The sequence below is a fragment of the Gobio gobio genome, assembly GCF_949357685.1.
Source record: "Gobio gobio genome assembly, chromosome: 16".
NCBI lineage: Eukaryota > Metazoa > Chordata > Actinopteri > Cypriniformes > Gobionidae > Gobio > Gobio gobio.
The window spans coordinates 20,641,828-20,663,724 of NC_137109.1; the positions used below are offsets into that span (position 1 = coordinate 20,641,828).

The following is a 21,897-nucleotide window of genomic DNA, read 5'->3' on the forward strand; positions in this document are numbered from 1 at the left end:
CAGATACAAATGCGTAAAGAAACGTCAAAAATAGGTCAGTTTGACGTTAAACGACAGTTAAAAAGATATTTTTTGGATTATTATAAAGCATTTGATACTTTAGAATAGGGATATGCAGAAACGAAGCTTCTGAAGCAGTGGGGCTTTTACAACAAACTGCGTGCGTTGGTGCTTCGAGGCTTTTGACAAGGGCTCTACTTTACTTTGCCATCTGGTGGTCAATAAAAATTCCTACACCAACTGTGTCATTCTGATGTTTTGTTCATTGGGAAAGTTTATTTTGCACAATGAAGTGACAATAAAGGCTTTCTGTTCTTCATTTTTACTCACATCAAACTTCTAAATATAATGTTTAAAACGCCAATAAATTAGGCATGCAATTTTTTTCATTGCACAATTTTTTTTAGTGTTCCTAAAAAAACTACACAAACATGCACATTGTCACAAATGCAATTACATATTTTTATTCAATACTATTCGAAATTAAACACACCAATGTGAGCTGTTGACAACTGAGGACAGTGTTTACAAGCAGCAACCAAGTTTGGGGTTGAGGAAGGACACTTATTTATTTTTTGGGGAACAGTGTTTGAGCTCAAGGTGTTTTAATTTACATTTAGAAAACAGAAATTCACACGACATTGTTTTTAATAATATTTCAATTAACAACAATACACCAAGTTAAAAAAAAGCTACATACATATGCGTGACCAATATAATTATAATATTGCACTAAATGGATAGCAGGCATGGGACAGCACAATCGATGCGCTTTGTAATTGAGCCCGGCGTGACGTGTCAGTGAGGTAAAGAAGCTTCATTTTCTCAGGTCACGTGACAGCCTCGTTTCAAGCAATGCTCCGGATGTTTCCAAGCACTAGTGCGTCAAAAACTCGAGACGTGTGTCGATACTGGGTGTCGAACTTAGATCAACGATTATTTTTTTAAAGGCACATATTGCATAGTGAACATGGACTATTGCATTTTAAACCTGAGCTATAGTGTGTATTTTCGTGGTAAGTTAAAATAACATACCGGTAGTATTTTTTTTTCATATGCATATTTTCTTTTCTTGTTTTCCTACAAAATATTGTTCAACCCGCTGTTAATCTTCCATTAAAAATATTTTAATAAAAATTTAGCATTATTCTACTACATCATTAATCTCTGATATACACTGGTCAGGCATAACATTATGAAGTGAATAACATTGATCACGGGTGCGTCTCAATCAGCTCCCTAGTTCTTGTTTGGCACTCTGCTGAACACATAGCTGATGTGTTAGAAGCAGGAAAAGTGGGCAAGCGTAAGGATTTGAGCGAGTTTGACAAGGGCCAAATTGTGATGGCTAGACGACTTGGTCAGAGCATCTCCAAAATTGCAGGTCTTGTGGGGTGTTCCCGGTCTGCAGTGGTCAGTCTCTATCAAAAGTGGTCCAAGGAAGGAACAGTGGTGAACCGGTGACAGGGTCATGGGCGGCCAAGGCTCATTGATGCACGTGGCTGAAGGATGGGCCGTGTGGTCCGATCAAACAGACGAGCTACTGTAGCTCAAATTGCTCAAGAAGTCAATGCTGGTTCTGTAAGCCACACACCAGTCTGGGTGTCCCCCATGCTGACCCCTGTCCACTGCCAAAAGTGCCAACAGTGGGCATCAGAACTGGACCACGGAGCAATGGAAGAAGGTGGCCTGGTCTGATGAATCACGTTTTCTTTTACATCACGTGGATGGCCGGGTGTGTTTGCGTGGCTTACCTAGTGAACACATGGCACCAGGATGCACTATGGGAAGAAAGCAATCCGGCGAAGGCAGTGTGATGCTTTGGGCAATGTTCAAACATTTGGACATGGGAAACCTTGAGTCCTTAAAGGATTACAGGACTTAAAGGATCTGCTGCTAACATCTTGGTGCCAGATACCACAGCACACCTTCAGGGGTCTAGTGGAGTCCATGCCTCGATGGGTCAGGGCTGTTTTGGCAGCAAAAGGGGGACTAACAAAATATTAGGAATAATGTTATGCCTGATCGGTGTAGTTTTGATTCACATTACCTTAGTTCTTGCATTGTAACCATATAATTTATTGTAATTTACTTTATAGTAATATACATATTTATAGCCATATAACTATATACAGCTATCTAATATACCGCAATAATTACTACAATTAGTGTAATAATAAAATTAGTGATTCTGCATTAGATAACAGTTGTTGGCTGCTTAAAAGAAAATGGGTCACCAATTAAATGAAATTACTCCACTTGCTGAAGCTGTGACTTCATATTAAGACATCAAAATGTTCTCACGGTTTTTTTTTTTTTAAGACAGTGTCTCAGTCATTCCTCAGCTGGTCAGAGGGAGTGACAAAAATACTAAATGTTTCATCCTGACACACTTGTCTTACCTGTCCATCTGGGTGTTGGACACACCTCTTTCTGTCATTTTGCACTATTATTCATAACACTCCTTCCTTCTGCAACCTTTCAGAAATCGAGAAAAGATTTAGAGAGCTAACAGGAGGGATGGAAAACAAGGGGAGCTGAATGACTGATAGAAATAAGTACTTGTATGGACTAACATGAGGATATAAATGAAGGATCTGTGGAATTGTAACCAGCATGGGTGAAAGTTGAGCGTCTAGAGTGAGTCTGCTTTAAAGTGTACATCTACCCACTATCTGTGAGGTGTCTCTACTCATGTGTGCGCATGTGGTAACATACAGCCCAATGGCAGCGTTGAACCCCGTCTCAGACACTCATGCCTTGCTGGAATCTATGCTTCAGAAATTACGGCTGAACGCTGAGAACAACAGTAGCTCGCTCGCTGATATGCAAACATGTAGTCCATCTGGAACAGCGGAGGATTCATCTAAAACAACAGTTTATCAGTTTGGATTTTCTTCCCAAAATAAAGAGCAAGATGGAAGCGCCTCAGTTTGGAATAACTGTGAGAATTCTTGGACTCAACAATCTTCTCATTTCGGGGGTGCATTGACTCCTAAGCGACCTGTCAAAAGGATCAGTAAACACAACTCAGGATTCTCTTTGAAACCAAAACGACCACCATTGATTTTGGGGGAACACAAGCGCTTTACGCCAGAGAGGACCGATGACGTCACTTCCTGGGTTGGAGACGATCAGATACCCAGGCCGGAGAAGATGCAACAGTTTTCTCCGGAAGGGGAGACCACCAGCTCAAATGTGCCACCGTTATGCAAACCAGACTCCTTCCAAAACCCCCCTGACCTTTTAGCTCCAACACTGATATCATCGTCATCTTCAGTGGTGGAAAAACCAGAGGTCAAGGATCAAAGTGGCACATGGAGCTGGGTTGCTGTGAATGAGAAAATTGAAGGCATCGGACTTCATGAGCAATCAGGAAAAACGACAAAGACGAGTAGGAAGAAGTGGGGGGAAGCTAAAAGGTGGGCGCAGAATGTGAAAGAGAGATGGAGAGAGAGACACAGAAGCACATTGACCAGAGGTGATGGAGAAAGACCAGCGCAGAATGAAGTACAAGTGAGTATTTAATACTGTCAACGCCAGGTTTCTACTAGTTCTTTGTCTATTAATGGAGCTTGCTTAGGCATCAATATTACTACACTGAAACGGACACTGCAAGTTATTAAACTAGCCTCATTTAGAAGTCACGACTGTTATTGGGATTGTAATTTGGGATACTTTACTTTTTAACTCTATTTCGTTTGTTAGCGCACATTACTTGTCTTGTGGTGAACAATTCATTCGTTAATACACCGAAAAAAATGGTTTGTCGTGGTTTTTTGCTCTGGAATGGCGTTCCTTCTCTGATGGGTTGAATATCCTTAGGCTGGCCACACACTTGAAGATTTTAAGTCTGAATTTGAGCCTGATTTGCACCTCCAAGCGATCAGGGGGTTGGAGGTGTGGCCTGATTCTAGGCTTGTCGCAAACGACTTTTTGTCAAAAAATGCTCAGTTGTTCAGCTTCACCAACCGGATGCTTTTATAGCTGAATCTTGGCAGCCACAAACATGCCACGGAAATTAACTATAGAGCCAATATAATCCAGCTATGAGTAACCCACTTCTAGCCAAAAGAGCAGAGGTGGACAGTAACTAATAAAATTTACTGTTTGAGTATCTGTACTTTCCTTGAGTAGTATTTTTTCTGGAAACTTATAACTTTTACTTCACTACATTTGAAAGACAAATATCATACTTTTTACTCCATTACATTTCTATCAAGGCCCTTGAAGTAGAAAGTCGTAGACGTGGATGGTTTTTCTTCTTTAAAGCGTGATTCGTTTTTTTTTTTTGCAGACAGCCTATCTGTAATCACTCTTGTAGGATCACATGAAGTTCAATGATTTACAAGTATTTTTTGAACATTAATCAATTGATGGCAAAATAGAAGGCGGCAGTTCCCAGACGCAGTGCGCGCAAACATAGTCATACTTAAAAGTTAAAATTCAGAAGAGCAGACGTGGATAAGTCTTAAAAAGTGCGACGACACGAAAGTGCACACAGAAAGCTGCCTCTCAGACGCCAGACCACAAGTACTGAAGTTTAGTCTATTGAATCTACTAAAATCTTATTATAGTCAAAAGACTGACTAAAACTAAATCCAAATTTGCTGTCAAAATTAACACTGGTGTGAAGTATGATTGATCAAATGATTTTTATAGATTTACCGACCAAGCTGCCATAGCCTTGTGGATACAGCGCTAACGCATAATGTTCCACAATGATGTTAGTTAGCATGCAAAAGCGTAGTTGGGCTAATAATGTTAACTGAAGTCCATTCAGAAATATGTTTTTACATAATCCTGTCAAATAAACACAATGTAGAAACCTTTCTTTTCTAGTATGATTTTGACTTTGATAAGTGCTTTGTAACTTTTAAGCAAGTATTTAAATGAGTTCAATATATGCTAGCATGTCAGATAGAGTATGACTGGCTTAAACCACCATGATGGAACAGCGTGCATTCATACAACAATGTTTACTTTTACTTTTGATACTTTTAAAAGCAAGTTCTTCTGTACTTTTACTTAAGTAAAAATCTATCTTTACAACTTTCACTTGTAATGGAGTAATATTTAACCAATAGTACTTTTACTTTTACTCAAGTAATGGAGTTGTGTACTTTGTCCACCTCTGCAAAAGAGCCAACCCAAATTTTGCCTTGTTTTAGCCTAGACGCCAGGGCTGTGTTTGGACGACTTAAAGGAACACGCCGATTTTTTGGGACTTTAGCTTATTCACCGTATCCCCCAGAGTTAGATAAGTCCATACATACCATTTTCATCTCCGTGCGTGCCATAACTCTGTCTGACGCACCCACTGCTAGCCTAGCTTAGCACAAAGACTGGTGGTAAATGGCTCCAGCTAGCCTACTGCTCAATAAATGACAAAATAACGGCAACATTTTCCTATTTACATGTTGTGATGTGTGTAGTTACATCTCATTCTCATTCCTGCGTAGTAATCAAGGAACTTTGAGCCGTACCATGGATGCAGTGGTGCAATGATATTACGCAGCGCCTGAAAATAGTCCCCAGCACGCTCTCTGTGCTAGCAGGTTGTCACGTTGGTTATGTTGACGGAAGTTAGCCTATTTTCAGGCACTGTGTAATATCATTGCGCCGCTGCACTCATGGTACGGCTCAAAGTTCCTTGATTACTACGCAGGAATGAGAGTTCCCAGCCATATCGGCCTAGAAAATCACAACTTTTCATTTTCCGTCGGTCTTAGTACATGATGTAACTACACACATCACAACATGTAAATAGAAAAATCTTGGCGTTATTTTGTCACTTATTGAGCAGTAGGCTAGCTGGAGCCGTTTACCTCCAGTCTTTGTGCTAAGCTAGCGGTGGTTGCGTCACACAGAGTTATGGCACGCACAGAGATGAGAATGGTATGTATGGACTTATCTAACTCTGGGGGATACGGTGAATAAGCTAAAGTCCCAAAAAGTTGACGTGTTCCTTTAAATGAAAAATTGCTTGCTGGAGATATATTCCCATATTCTTTTTTTCTCCTTTGTTTTTCTTCCGTAAAAAAAACTCACGCCAGGAGAAAAAATTGACGACGTTGATCGTCCTCCATCTGTTTTACTTCTCAAGTCACGTTTAATGTCGCGAGTGTCCGGGAGATCTCGTCTCACTGTGGAAATGTTCCTATAATCGACAGGTGTGTAGTCTCGCGGTCCGGACGAATCTTCTAGTTTGTGCATTCGGAGGATTATAGTGCTAAATATCACTTAAAACTGCCCTTATGTCTGTGGTCTCCCAGAGTTTTAAAATCGGTTAAGATTTGAAAAATGTCTAGTGTGTCCCAGGCATTAACCACTCCAACTGTCAGTCTGCTATGAGCGAGGGGATATGGAGAGGTGCGCAAAAGTAAGACTCTGCCATCTATTCAATATTCCATTTCACTTTGAAATATGTTACAACAAGAAGTACAGTCGGTTGCACCTTCTGGTTCACAGGGACTTTAAATATTGAAGTGCAAGAAGTCGCAAAAGTCGATTTGTTACTTGCATGATGTGCGGGAAGTTTTGTGTGCACACATCCGAATCTGACACACATCTGAGAGCTGACAGCGCACAAATAGCCTACTGAATTAAGCTCTTTTTCACGCCCTCTTGCGCTTGAATGGACAAATTCACAAAAAATATGCCAAAAATCTCAGGGAGTATCCTCGTAAACATAGTCGGTGATATCTTAAGTGAGCGTAAAAAGTAGAGAAAGATGTGAACCTGTATCAGTGTATTGGATCCGTGCATTAGGTCTTAAAGGGACAGCAGCCTAATATTGGCCTAATCAAACAAAAAAGGACAAAGAAAAACAACCATCCACAGCTCTTTACTGATTTTGGGTTAGTTTGGCAAGTAGTTTTAGCTGTGGTATCGAAATTTGAATAGAGAATTGTGAATTTTCACTGGTATCTAAAATTAACTGGTTTCATTGCCGGTAAAAATATTTATGGCTAGTAAATTTTAAACTTAAGTCACTGGCCATTGGCAGGTGTGGCAAAAAGTTAGTTTTAGGCCCTGCTCAGCAACCACCTAGCAATTGCATAACAATGCCTTAACTACCACCTAGGAATATTGCATAACAATGTGTGAAGAAAACACTAAAACAATGTCAATTTCAACCACATAGCAACGTCCCAGCAATCATTTACCCAAACAATTCAACATCACGGCAGAGGCTTTTTGTGAGCAAGCACAAGCACCATGCAAAATCTAGAATTACTTTAAAAGCACGTCCTTTATGCTTATATTCAGAGTAATCTCTCGCCGGTATCGGGGCCCATCGATGTGAACAACACACCTACAGCACCCGCTGGGACTACAGATATCCACCATGAACCGATCAACACAGCACTGGATGAAGATGGCCCTGCTTCGCTAAGTTACATGAGGTACCATGTTAGAAATATGCTTCAGACATAGTTAACATTCCACGGGTCTGATCCATGAATCACTTTCTGTTTCTTCTAAAACGCCTGTCTCATCAAGAAAGAATGTGTGACCCTGTAAGGGCTAAAATAATGAAAACACGAGAAAATATGAGAGCTATTCAGAGTAAGGGTGCAACTATTAAATACTGGTTTTCATTGGCTGTATTTGGATTTTTATGAACATTCAAATGACTAAACTCCTATCTTTCATACTTCTTCTCAGTGACAGTCTTTTGTCATTTGGCACTACTTCTAATTTAATGGAGGAGATCTTCAGCGGGACGGAGTGGGCTCAGTTTCTCTCAGTTAACCGATCAAACGAGCCACAAAGTAATATCAACCAATCACGTGAAGAAGAACGGCACAGTAAATTGACTCGCAACGGCACAACCAATTCCCATTTAGGTATGACTAAACCTTCGCTCTCTGAGAGCTTTGCCTCCAATATACCTGTTTACAACCCCACCGAGACGTCCCAGATGAGTGTTCCTTCATCACATGTTACTGATCGCACCACAAATCTATTACAAACTTCTGACCCGTTTACAAATGAGTTGCAAAACGCTGATCTCAGTGAGCAATCAAACGAACAATCACAGTTTTCCCAGCTTGATCCAAATAAATCAAAAGCAACTGAGCATAGCGATCCACAATTGATGTCTAGTCAAGTGTCCGACCCCAGCCAAGGTGGGACAGAGGATTTCATACCTCTCTTGGACTTTTCATATATTAAGGTGAAAGTATAAGCATTAAGATGTGTAGTTATTAATTAGCAACATGTTAGACTATTCATTCATTCTTTCTTATTTCTTTTCCTTCTTTTCTCTCAGCCAATGGACAGATCGTCCATAAAATCCCAGGGATCTCTGAGCCGTAAAAGAGAGCATTGGACGAAAAGGAGAAGTCCATTTGAACACACAACACAAGACATGGAGGACGAGGACTACAGCAGCTCTTTCGTGGCTGCAGAGACATCAGACTCTGTCCGCAGCATCTCACCCACGTCTTCCCTCAACTCGCAGATGGACACCATCTCAGAGTCTTCTGTATCTGTGGAGACTACGGTCAAAAAGGTACAAGATTTACTATATGCCAAAAGAAAATATGCATTCAACAAGCCAGTTTTAAAGTGCCCTTATTATGCTACTTTAAAGGTTCCTAATATTGTTTTTGTTGGTCATGATTAACATGCATCCAAGGTCAAAAAACACATAATTTTCTCATAATTTACAGGGTAGCATCACGTCTTTTCTCACAGTGTCTGAAACGGTTTGATCAAGGATTCGGTCTCTCTAAACTCCTCCTTTCCGAGAGTCTACTCTGCTCTGATTGGTCAGATGACCCAGTCTGTTGTGATTGGTCTACTCTACACTGATTGGTCAGATGGCCCAGTCTGTTGTGATTGGTCTACTCTACACTGATTGGTCAGATGGCCCAGTCTGTTGTGATTGGTCTACTCTACACTGATTGGTCAGATGGCCCAGTCTGTTGTGATTGGTCTACTCTACACTGATTGGTCAGATGGCCCAGTCTGTTGTGATTGGTCTACTCTACACTGATTGGTCAGATGGCCCAGTCTGTTGTGATTGGTCTACTCTACACTGATTGGTCAGATGGCCCAGTCTGTTGTGATTGGTCTACTCTACACTGATTGGTCAGATGACCCAGTCTGTTGTGATTGATCTACTCTGCTTTGATTGGTCAGATGACCCAGTCTTGAGTCCTCCTCATTTGGAAGTGCATGCAAAGTTTGCTTTGGCAAACAAACAGCTATCAATGCATGCAGTTTAAAAAAAAGCATAATAGTGGCACTTTAAATGATATATAACTTCAGTTGTATGAATATTAGGATCAGTTTTGTGATTTAATTTTGATTCAACATAAACAAATGACGGGTGTGAACATAATCTGTTATTATAGACTACAGACGCACGTGTTATTATGTCGAGATGGTTGTGGCTTTAGTGCCATTATTGAATTAATTGTTGGGTGGTGCTGAATTTTTAGCTTGTCTTGTGACACAGGCTACTACGATGTGAGTCACTACAAAAATTCTTTGGCAGATTCTGTAGGTCATACTGTGATTAATGTGTAACGTCAGGAACCTACACTGCTATGAGGACGATCCTCATTACTTTCAATTAGCATGCACATTACCATTCAAAAGTTTGGGGGCATTAATACTTTAAAAAAAAGAAATTAGTACATTTATTCAGCAAGTATGCATTAAATTGATCAAAAGAGACCGTAATTATGCTTTGTTTTGCAAAAAGCTTTTTTTACTTTCTGTTCATCAAAGAATCCTGAAAAAATATATCTATATCATGGTTTCCATAAAAATATGACGCAGCACAACTGTTGATACATAAATGATAATGATAATTGACAACATTGATAATAATCAGAAATATTTATTTGGCAGTAAATCATCATATTAGAATGATTTCTGAAGGATCATGTGACACTGATGCTGGAAATTCAGCTTTATCGTCACAGGAATACATTACATTTGAAAATATTTTAGAACAGAAATCTGGCAGTACGTTTTGGGAGTTCATTTTTAGTCCATCTCTGCAAAACGGACTTCAGGATGGACTAAAATGAACTCCCAAAACGTACTGCCAGATTCTGGAAGATGAATTCTTCAAACAGTGGTACTAGAGGATGTGGTGCTGGTCCTTCAAGAGTCACTCTCAACCTATCTGTCCATAAAGCCTATAAAAAAACCTTCTTCATGTATTTTACAACACTTTAGCTTGTGATTCTTATCTAGTGGGGGTCATTTTTTAGGATTCTTTACCTAACTGAAGTCTCTGAGATCCTGACACCTTGCACTTCTGGAGACTCCAGGTAGGTTGCAGCTTTGGAAAATGGTGGCGCTGGAGACTAAAGGGTTCCTGATGGTTTCACCCTTAATTCTTCACCTTAATTCTTAATTCTTTTGCAGTTAACAGGTGTCTTTTCTTCACCACCTGTTTTTGTCAGATCCTGCTGACCCAACGAGCATTTCACTGTCCAATGGTCATGCCTTAACTGCAATGTCTAGTATTGCATTAGTATTGCATCCTTCTCATGGGCATTTAATACTTTTTGACTTTTCAGTCTGAGTTAAATCTCTTTTTTGGCTCAATTTATCTGTAAAAGAAAACATGCCTAATAATTCTGCACACCTGAATATAAGGTGATTTTCATTTCCAGCCTTCATGAACAATTATATATCACTTATACATTATTAAATACTAAATCAATAGTAGTTATTAGGATTACTGTGGTTTGGAATTGGTCAAATGTGCCTGGAAAAAAAATATGATCAGAAAATCAACGTGCCTAATAATTCTGCACTCCCTGTATAATATAACATTTGTAATAATAGTGTCCACAATTACAATCATGTCATTCTTTCTATCTCATCTCCCAGAGGAGGATGGAAGATACTCGGCGCGTGCGATTCTCTGAGGAGGTCATCATCTTACAGCCCAGCCACTTGCCAGAGTATGATGATGATGAAGATGATGATAATGAATGCCCAGAGGAACCTTCTCCCCGGCCTTCATACCCTAAGTGGATGGTGTCTTTAAAATCCAAAAGTGCAAAGTACAGATTTTAACTCCCTTCGCATCTGACTCCACACCTGAACTTCTGCAGCTCACATAATAACAGACAATTATCAGTAATGCACTTTTTAATGTGTAAAAATGGTACCTATAGGGGTACAACAGCTTGTCACTAGGGCAGTACCATTAAAATGACATCTTTGTACCTTTTTCACCCTTGAAAGTTGCATATTAGTAGAGTGTACATATATATTATGACAACAAAACTTATTTTAATGAGATTGTTATATGCCAGTGCCGTATTGAAATTATTTAAAATAAAAATGAAATGTAATAAAATAGCAATAGAAATAATTCACATTCATTTGATAAGATTAACATTACATACAATCTCAACAGTCAACAGAATGAAAGTTTAGACTAATATTTCACACTAAATAAATATCAATGAATACTGAATGCACTTTTAGCTTCTGAAAGGAAAAGTGTGTATATACTCACATATATATTTTTTTCTTTGTTAATTTTACATGCTGAAAGATGATCTGTAACTTGAAGAATTCTTTGTTTGTCATTTCATTTGCTGCTGCTTATTAATGTAAACTATCATTCAAAGGTTTGACTAAAAACAAATTGTGAATTTCTTTAGAAAATAATATGTTGATAAAAACTGTATAGCAGCCAAGTGTCCAGCAAACATGGAAACTCCTTAAATACTGTTTAAAGCTCAAATATAAGAAAAGAAACAAGATGTTTTGATTGTATTTTGGGTTCAACGTAACTCTCATACTTGTGTTATTTCATGATAGTTTAAACTTGATTATTACTCTAAAATGTAGAAAATAGTAAGAATAAAGAATGAGCAGGTGTTTACAGACATTTGACTGGTATATAGTGTATATGTATAGATGTGTTTTTTCTGAGGGTTCGAGTAAAGAACGTCTTTATTGCAATTCATTAACAGCCGGAAGGTTCACAGACTTAAAATAAGCTATTTATACTATTACTTGAAGAAACTGCAAATAATTCAAAATCTAGAAATAAGTATTATAATGATTTGAAAGTCGCATGGGTTTGTCGGAGCGTGTGACTCACTCCTGCCGTCCAATAGAAAAGGTCCCCGAGTCATTTGAGCTCTTCCCCAAAGCTTTGATTGACACCTGGCTGCCCTGGTAGGGTCTTTCTTTCCCTGACTCCGACACAATGCCAGACACCTGTCACGAAGACGACAGAAAGATAAGACATTGTTCTACTTTACCTCTGCATACTTCTACAAGTAAATTCAAGTCAGATAAACAATCAGGCACCTCTTCAAATTTCTTCGCTTTGTACTCATCCGCCCCTTTGAGAAAGTTGAGAAGGATGATATCACAGAACACCGTAGCCTGAAAAACAGTCAGATATGTATAGTATGTGCCTCCACGTGTGTTTTTGCCAGCATTATTCTTTGCATCTCAAAAAGATCTTACCAATCCGACTGAAGTGAAAGCTGCGACCAAATTAATCAGAAATGGCACAGTGTTAAACTTCCCCGCCTGCAAATAGATACGCAACGTTAGACACACACAAGCCCATATATAGCGTATAGCGCTATACAATCTACCTACATTGCCAGACACTATTATTTCAAAGCGGATGGCATAAGCTTTATGAAGCGTTCGAGACTCAGTTCCATCTTCGGACTGATAGTATTTAGCAAACCTGGAAGAGACAAAAACAAGATGCAGTTGAAGAAAAGCCAGAATGGTGCATGAGTAGACCAAAATCACCCCCTAAACCAGGGGTCTCCAAACTCGGTCCTGGAGGGCCGCTGTCCTGCAGAGTTTAGCTCCAACCCCAATTAAACACACCTGAACCAGTTAATCAATGTCTTACTAGGGCCTTGTAAGACACCGTTTAGCTGGTTCAGGTGTGTTTAATTTGGGTTGGAGCTAAACTTTGCGGACAGTGGCCCTCCAGGACTGAGTTTGGAGACCCCTGCCCTAAACCCTCGATCACTATTAGTTAGTGCACTAAGAGAGTTCACTTGTAGGAGTGAATGAAAACGAGTGAGTGAATTCAGACAGCTGTTGAGTGTACATCGGCTGTACACTGGTTATAGCGGTGCAATGTGGGATTGACTGATTGCGCTCGATAACGTCCACTATGGTTTCGGACACCACTACAAATGGCTGTCCCCTCAAATAAAGCCCTATTATAAAGGGCGATTTCGGATTTAGCCTACACTCTAAAAAAAATGCTGGGTTAAAAACAACCCAAGTTGGGTTGAATATGGACAAACCCAGCAATTGGGTTGTTTTAACCCAGTGAATGTGTTGTTTTAACCCAGCGGTTTGGTTAAATGTTTGCTTAAAACAACCCAATTGCTTTTAGAGTGTATGTGTGTTCATGTGCTACCTGAAGTTATATCCTTTACTGACGCTGCTCTGCGCAAAAGGAGCATCCAGGCGTGTGAAGAAGTATGTGGGATTGCAGTTCTCCACATTGTAGTCAAGATTACACTTCCAGTTGATGTTAATTCCAATCTCTCCTCCCTGACACACAAAAAACAGAACAGAACAAAACAAAATGTGACAAGCAGATTCCACATTAAAGGGTTAGTTCACCCAAAAATGAAAATTAGCCCATGATTTACTCACCATCAATTCATCCTAGGTGTGTGTATATGACATTCTTCTTTCAGACAAATACAATCGGAGTTATATTAAAAAATGTCCTGGCTCTTCCAAGCTTTATAACGGCAGTGAATGGTTGTGTCGTTTTTGAAGTCCAAAAAAGTGTATCCATCCATCATATAACTGCTCCACACGGCTCCAGGGGGCCAATAAAGGCCTTCTGAAGTAAAGCGATGTGTTTGTGTAAGAAAGATCCATCAGATGCTCTTTTATGGACTTCGAAAATGACCCAACAATTCACTGCCATTATAAAGCTTGGAAGAGCCAGGACATTTTTTAATATAACTCTGATTTTATTTGTCTAAAAGAAGAATGTCATATAAACCTAGACTTGATAAGCCAAGCCAAGCCAACCCAAGCCTTTTCCCCCTGGGGTAGTTTTTGTTTGTCTTGTTTCATTATTATCATTAAAAACCCATTTATCTGCATTTCCTCGCCTCATCCCTTACCTCAACCCTGACAGCAAGACTGTCCCATGTCTTAAAAAGGCCAAAGTGCAGTGCCATTAATGCTTAATGCGGAGTGGTATTTGAGGCTAAGCATATCCCATTATGCATTACGTTCTCGAAATCACGAGATGACGAGGAAAACGTTCCACTGTAAGTTAAATTAGTTCGATATTACATATAATTTGCTATTAAAACAAAGTTTTGTACATTTAATTTGTGCAATGAGTAGGCTATGTGTATTTTGAACAACATTTGCAACTGCTTTTTTTATCACTTTTTATAATTATACATATTAGAAGCACCACATTTGTAAAATTGTGTCTTCTGTTAGTTACATAACAGACAATTAGAAGGTTTAAAAAAAAAAAATGCATTGAATGCATTATTGAAAATAAAAAAAGCTCTGTAAACACTTGCATTTTTTGCAACCCTATACACTTTTTAAAAAAAAAATCAGGTCTCCAATTGAACATTTTCAAGGGACCGGTCACATCTACATTTTTTAGTTGGCCAAATTGAATTTCTGTGAATTAAATTGCATCAATTCACAGAAATTCAATTTGGCCAACTGAAAAATGTAGAAAATTTTCAATTGGAGACCTGATTTTTTTTTTACAGTGTAAGTGTGTCGGGTAATCAAAAGTTATAAGCACACTTGCCATCTTCATGCCTACTAGAACCAAATACAGGAAATACATCATGTAAGTACTAAGCTGACAAGTGGTCAAGTACAAAGTGTAATATTTAAAAGTGTAATACAAAATATTACCATTATGGTGATTAGTGTTTCCTTTAGTTGGGCAGTTTGACTTTTGGCTTTTTATGTGAGTTTGTGGTTTTTGTTACAGTATTATCTATTCAAATCAAAAGAAGCCATACACACAAATGTCATGAAGAAAATGTTTTGACTAAACTCATCACTCACCGAAAAAAATTATGTTTATAAATAATATTCACCAACAATACTTTATTGCCACAGATCAGACATTCTGAATTTTAATTTTTAGATACATTCTAGGGGGAAAAAAGTTTAGATGCACACATATATCAAGAATCAGCATATGAATCTCAACAATGGTGACATACTTAATGCTGCAATGCATGTTGGGAGCCATGAGTTTTATACTGTGGTGTTTTCGTAGGGTTGGAGCTAAACTCTCCAGGACATCAGCTCTCTAGGACCGAACTTGCCTACCCTGACTTAGAGGTACAAAAATGTACCCTTTAGGGTACCACCCCAGTGACGGCCACTTGTACCTTAAAAAAGTACAATTTTGTACTCTTATTTTTGAGAGTGTATGCACTATATCCAAATCACTGAATTCAGGTGTTCCAATCACTTCCATGGCCACAGGTGAATAAAATCAAGCACTAGGCATGCAGACGCTTCTACAAACTTTTGTAAAAGAATGTGTCGCTCTCAGGAGCTCAGAGAATTCAAGTGTGGTACCGTGATCGGTTGCCACCTGTGCAATAAGTCCATTCATGAAATTTCCTCACTACTAAATATTCCACGGTCAACTGTTAGTGGTATTATAACAAAGTGGAAGCAATTGGGAACAATGGCAACTCAGCCTCGAAGTGGTAGGCCACGTAAAATCACAGAGCGGGGTCAGCGCATGCTGAGGTGCACAGTGCACAGAAGTCGCCAACTTTCTGCAGAGTCAATAGCTACAGACCTCCAAACTTTGTGTAGCTTTCAGATTAGCTCAAGAACAGTGCGTAGAGAGCTTCATGGAACGGGTTTCCATGGCCGAGCAGCTGCATCATAGCCTTACATCACCAAGTGCAATGCAAGCACGGGATGCAGTGGGGTAAAGCACGCCGCCACTGGACTCTAGAGCAGTGGAGACGTGTTCTCTGGAGTGACCAATCACGCTTCTCTGTCTGGCAATCCGATGGACGAGTCTGGGTTTGGCGGTTGCCGGGAGAACGGTACTTGCCTGACTGCATTTTGCCAAGTGTTAAGTTTGGTGGAGGGGGGATTATGGTGTGGGGTTGTTTTTCAGGGGTTGGGCTTGGCACCTTTTAGTTCCAGTGAAAGGAACTCTTAATGCTTCAGACCAAGACATTTTGGACAATTTCATGCTCCCAACTTTGTGGGAACAGTTTGAGGATGACCCCTTCCTGTTCCAACATGACTGGACCCACAAAGCAAGGACCCACAAAGACATAGATGAGTGAGTTTGGTGTGGAGGAACTTGACTGGCCTGTACAGAGTCCTGACCTCAACCCGATAGAACACCTTTGGGACGAATTAGAGCGGAGACGGAGATGTTGGACGAGAAGGCCTGGCCTTCTCGTCCAACATCTCCGTCTCCGCTCTAATTCAGTGCCTGACCTCACAAATGAGCTTCTAGAAGAATGGTCAATAAACACACCCCTAAACATTGTGGAAAGCCTTCCCAGAAGAGTTGAAGCTGTTATAACTGCAAAGGGTGGGCCAACTCCATATTAAACTCTACGGATTAAGAATAGGATGTCATTAAAGTTCATGTGCTTGTAAAGTCAGGCGTCGCAAAACGTATGACAATATAGCGTACTTTTAATCGTACTACATTATATCGCAATTTAACTTTTATTGAGAATAATTGTTCGGCCCAAATTATATATTTAAATTTTACATTCAATTTAATTATTAGCCTTTCATCAGTAAAGACTGTTATGTAGCACCTTGCCGATCAAGACCAGACGTATTAATAGCTAAGGTAACCTACATTCTTAGTAATGTTGTCCAAACTTTGATCTGTGTGTTTCAGGATATCTCCTACTTTGAAGATCGGACAGAACGGATGATGCACTGGGTCATAATTACAAGTCTTAATGTAAGCATCGTCAATGATTGAAGGGAAACTGCCCCTGTGAAATGAGAGAAACAGCACATCAGAAGTCTGAAGCAATATTAGGCTATTATTATTATTTGGGCTATTTGAATTCCCTTTCTTTCAAAAGGGCACTTTATGAATTAAGTTTAGAGCTGTCAATACATTTTAATTGAATGACTGGCATTAATCACAAGGCAACTGAAATGCACATTGTGGCAGATGAATAAAACTTTAAATATGAACAGTGCACTCAACATATTGGTTGTTTTACCTTTGTACCATTGAACATAAGTCCATAATTTGACCCACATTTTGCAATACATTTTTTTAAAAGAATAATTAATTGTAGTATATTCATACATAGCATTGACAGCCCTAATTTAAATGATTAATATACATTTTTAAATTAAAATGGCTTCTCACAACAGAATAGTTTTTAATCCTTATGCAGAGGTAAGAAACTCACCTAATGACATTGAACATAGGGAAGCGAATGCTGTTTTTGATGAAGATGGTGAAGTTCTCCACCTCTTTCATTGGCGTTCTGAGAGTGAGCGGATTAATTCATGTGTCTAGCGTTAAAACTTTCAAACACATTTAATCCAGTTTGGATTATAATTCCTAAAGGTTGCACTCTTACCCAGAAATTTTGTCATTCTCTGCAGGGCACCAGCCTTCCATTTCACACCATCCTTTTGGGCCATTTCCAACATCATTGTTCAAGCACTTGCCTGTTATAATACCTGTGAGAAAGGAGCGATGCATCTGAAGCAGCCTAGAAAGTATTAGCATGCTTCTCTGCTACATAGTTACTCGCTGAAGTATTATAGAAAGACAACGAACTCACCATTCCCTAAATGATTCTTTATGCAGTCAGCATCAGTTGTGCACTTAATGTCAGTCTGACAGAGAAAGGAAGAGTAGAGAGAGAGAGAGAGTGTGTGTAAGTACATAAGGGCGCATACTTAAAGTATAGAAGAAAGTTAGCTGAGGTTTGGGTGTCACCTCAGGGCACCGTCCTTGCGTCTGATTGGCTGTGATGACCATGTTGGTGATGATAGAGAACATTGAACCACCCTGAAAAATGTGCAGAAACGTTCACCTCAGACCAATACTTTGAAAAGAATGGGGATCCGAAACGTAATTATGTGGAGTTTCATATTTCATTGTTGAAATGCACATTTGCTGACCTGTGATGGTACTACATAGTCTGCTACATCCACCACACGGTTACTGAAGTTGCCCAAGCCCTTCACTTTGGTCATGACCGCAGACTCAATCCCAGTGTCCCGGACCTGATGTCCTTTTTCATGCATGAACACCCAACTGAAAACACGCACACATAACAACAAAAAATGAGTGATTGAATCTGTTCATTATTAAGATCATTGATTTTTTTTTAATACTTTTACTATCATCTGTGCAACACAGGTTAGAATCCTGCTATATGAGAAACAGAAAGAAAAGAATATCATGTCCAAATAATTGTGAGAGGCACACGCATTGCTGATCGCGAGCGAGTGAGAGAGAGAGAGAAAAGAAGCAAGATCAATCTAAGAATGAGATTGTTGATATTACCACCGACGATTGCTGATGAGAACCCCTGTAAATCCATGCGGGTGTAAAATATATAATACCTCCGGATTTGGTCATGTTTTTAGTGCGAACCCTTTGACACTGAGATGGCGAGCCTACCCAACCCGAACCACAGTGACTTGAGGGAAACGCAAACGGAAGATTCCGGTAGTGCCCTCTACAAAGCAGGTGGAATCCATTTTTCATTGTGTACATTCTGATCGGAAGGATCCGATTTTTTCCCGACGTTGATCATTTTGCACTATTGACTGTCGCAACACAACTTTTAATCTACAGCAAGACACTTTCACTCTTAAAAATAAAAGTTCTTTGGCAAGATGTATGGTTCCATGAAGAACCGTAAATATCCAAAACCCTTCCTTTGCACAAAAGGTTCTTTATAGCGTAGAAAGGTTCTTTAGACTATAAACGGGTTAGAAAAAAATGGTTCTTTAAAGAACCTTTCCCAAATCGGTTCTTCGGGGAACCAAAAATGGTTCTTCTTATGGCATCGCCGTGAAAACCCCTTTTTGGTTCTTCCTGGCACCTTTATTTTTAGGAGTGTAACATATTTTTCCACTTTGAGTGACAAAAGAACATTTTGATTGAGAAGTTATTGACTGTTATATTGTTGAAGAATTGAATTGTTTCAAATTGTTTTGATTTGTGATTAATGTAATTTATTTTTCTCATATTTTATGTTTTAATTTGGTTTAATCATTTCTATGAGTGGGAACTAAAAGAGTGAAAAGGAACTAAAACCCCAAAATAACAAAAGCTCTTATTAAACTAAAAGTTAGTGAAACTAAATATCTAGAAACTAAACGGCTGAAATATAACTCGAATAACTCGAAGTAAATAGGAGAAAGCTATTTAAATAGTGAACAGAACTCAAAAGATATCTGAAAAGGACTATTGTTTCATTTGAATTTATTTATTTTATTTCATTGTTGTTGTGATTGTGTTACATTTGCATTTATTATTATTTTTGCACCAATCAAAATACATATACATATATATATATATACATATACAGTCGTTTCCTGTGTCTTGAGTGCCTTGATTCTTACCCTCCAGTAACCAAACCTAGGCACTGGTCCAACATCAGGCGCTTAGAGCGACCTGTCACTGTAGCATAGCCACCCACTATATGTTGCATCTGGCTAAAAGGATAGTAAGCCATCTAAATGGATAACAAGCAGGCTAATTAAAGGGATAGTTCATCCAAAACAAATTTATGTTTATTTGCTTACCCCCAGGGCATCCAAGATGTAGGTGTCTTTGTTTCTTCAGTAGAACACAAATGAAGATTTTTAACTCCAACCGTTGTAGTGTGATAGTCGTATAATGCATGTCAATGGGGATATTTTAGAGTATGAGAGCAATGAGAGTAAAAACACATAGACATACGAATCCTTATTAAACCATGCGGCTCGTGGCGACACATTGATATCTTAAGACACGAAACGATCGGGTTCTGCGAGAAACCAAACAGTATTTATGTTATTTTTTTACCTCTTATCAGACGTATGTCATCTAGTATTCCCAGCGCCATAACTTCCGGCGAATAAGGTCAAAAACTGGCGCGATCAAAGAAATATATACATAGATGCCTCATTCGACCGATCTACACGGGCACTAATGAGGAATCTATGTATATATCTATGATCGCACCGGTATTTTGCATGTTTTTCGACCTTATTCGCCGGAAGTGATGGCGCGGGGACGGCTGATGCAGAGCCATAGAAAAAAAATTTAATACATTTTTAAATATGGATATTTTTCTTACACAAACGCATCGATTCACTTCAGAAGGCCTTTATTAAAACCCTGGAGCCGCATGGAGCACGTTATTTGACGGACAGATGCATTTTTATGGACTTCAAAAACAGAGCAACTATTACTGCTATTATAATGCTTGGATTAGCCAGAACATTTTTAATATAACTCAGATTGTATTCGTCTGAAAGAAGAATGTCATATACACCTCGGATGACTTGAGGGTCAGTAAATCATGGGCTAATCTTCATTTTTGTGTAACAATTACTCCCATAGTTTAATAACATGGTAAATAAATACATAAAATGACTCTTAAAATGATAATACACTGGAATTATGAGATATTCCAGATAGACAGACAGACAGACAGATAGATAGATAGATAGATAGATAGATAGATAGATAGATAGATAGATAGATAGATAGATAGATAGATAGATAGATAGACAGATAGACAGATAGACAGACAGACAGACAGACAGACAGATAGATAGATAGATAGATAGATAGATAGATAGATAGATAGATAGATAGATAGATAGATAGATAGATAGATAGATAGATAGATAGATAGATAGATAGATAGATAGATAGATAGATAGATAGATAGATAAATAGATAGATAGATAGATACTGACCATAGATACTACTAACCATATGGCACAAAATCTCATCTCAGCAATTTTGATGAATGGCTACGCCTTTTTTTTATTATAAATTTAGTCATTAATGGTTATTATTCAGTATTCTGCTTTGTCTGTCATCGGTTATTTAATTATTCAACTAAATCTAAATTAAATTTTAAATAGAATAGTTGGTTTAGTGTTTTACAGTATATATATAAATATTATTAAGAATTATATCAAAAGTCATTGGGAGGTGGAATGGGGACTTCTTATCCCAGATATAAGGGACCAACCAACCAGGCCTCTTTGAATAATTTTACATTTTGTTCTATTACATATAAATTTGCAAATGTTTCTGTTTATTTCCTATAATAACACATTGCTAAACTTATATCTAAATATGTTACAGATTAAAGGTAAGCACATCAGTTCTGCTGCGGCATCTTCCCCCATGTTATACATTTTTCCATTTGCAACAAAACAGAAATAAAACATTATAGTCAGAAACCTTCATATTTCGAAACATTTCCAAAGGTTAATTACATGTTCTGCTCAAACACCAAGTAAAATCCCTTAACTGCATTCAAACCTATTTTCTTGTTTTACTTTAACCAACACTCTAATATTTGAAATGAGTGTAAATTAAAATTAGCATCAGGGAAATAATCAAATCTTACCCGATGAAATACAGAATAATTAACAGCTGGACGACACGGTTGATGACTCCAACAGACCAGCTCTTCACCACAACTGATTTGGCTGTTTCATAGACGAAGAAATCACTGATGAAGCGCAGCACTTTGGGAGCCATAGTAGAAGTGTGTACGCTGAAGAAAGTCTTGAGATCAGGACAAACCAGTGTGTTCCTCGCTACTGTGCGTCTGCTGAATGAGGGATCTTATTTTACTTGACGTATTGGAAAAAAAAAATACTTTTGACCACAAATTTCCTCCCCTTTTTATGGTC

The 21,897-nt window shown here is 38.7% G+C and overlaps 2 protein-coding genes across 2 annotated transcripts; one reads left to right on the top strand and one right to left on the bottom strand.

Annotated features, from left to right (window-relative positions):
- The first annotated feature begins 850 nt into the window (after nt 1–850).
- On the top strand, nt 851–11,880 carry LOC307140356 (uncharacterized protein). Its single transcript, XM_079839827.1, has 6 exons — nt 851–1,016; nt 2,486–3,516; nt 7,273–7,409; nt 7,672–8,182; nt 8,279–8,521; nt 10,867–11,880. The coding sequence occupies exons 2-6, from the start codon at nt 2,695–2,697 to the stop codon at nt 11,053–11,055; spliced, it is 1,902 nt and encodes a 633-aa protein (XP_079695953.1). The 5' UTR covers nt 851–1,016; nt 2,486–2,694; the 3' UTR covers nt 11,056–11,880.
- Nucleotides 11,115–21,897, bottom strand: p2rx3a (purinergic receptor P2X, ligand-gated ion channel, 3a). Its single transcript, XM_079839838.1, has 12 exons — nt 21,609–21,897; nt 18,142–18,277; nt 17,957–18,028; nt 17,799–17,853; nt 17,592–17,694; nt 17,418–17,495; nt 16,844–16,985; nt 13,400–13,536; nt 12,610–12,703; nt 12,472–12,537; nt 12,310–12,387; nt 11,115–12,216 (listed from the first exon to the last, which is right to left on the bottom strand). The coding sequence occupies exons 1-12, from the start codon at nt 21,740–21,742 to the stop codon at nt 12,094–12,096; spliced, it is 1,218 nt and encodes a 405-aa protein (XP_079695964.1). The 5' UTR covers nt 21,743–21,897; the 3' UTR covers nt 11,115–12,093.

Bases quoted from the DNA above. Each gene is read 5' to 3' on its own strand.
- LOC307140356 (XM_079839827.1), top strand. From the start codon at position 2,695: ATGTGTGCGCATGTGGTAACATACAGCCCAATGGCAGCGTTGAACCCC. The intron at 8,183-8,278 runs GTGAAAGTATAA...CTTTTCTCTCAG, and splicing joins TGGACTTTTCATATATTAAG to CCAATGGACAGATCGTCCAT. The intron at 8,522-10,866 runs GTACAAGATTTA...CTCATCTCCCAG, and splicing joins TGGAGACTACGGTCAAAAAG to AGGAGGATGGAAGATACTCG.
- p2rx3a (XM_079839838.1), bottom strand. From the start codon at position 21,742: ATGGCTCCCAAAGTGCTGCGCTTCATCAGTGATTTCTTCGTCTATGAA. The intron at 17,854-17,956 runs GTGACACCCAAA...TTTCTCTGTCAG, and splicing joins CGCAAGGACGGTGCCCTGAG to ACTGACATTAAGTGCACAAC. The intron at 12,538-12,609 runs GTAGGTAGATTG...ATCTATTTGCAG, and splicing joins AAATAATAGTGTCTGGCAAT to GCGGGGAAGTTTAACACTGT.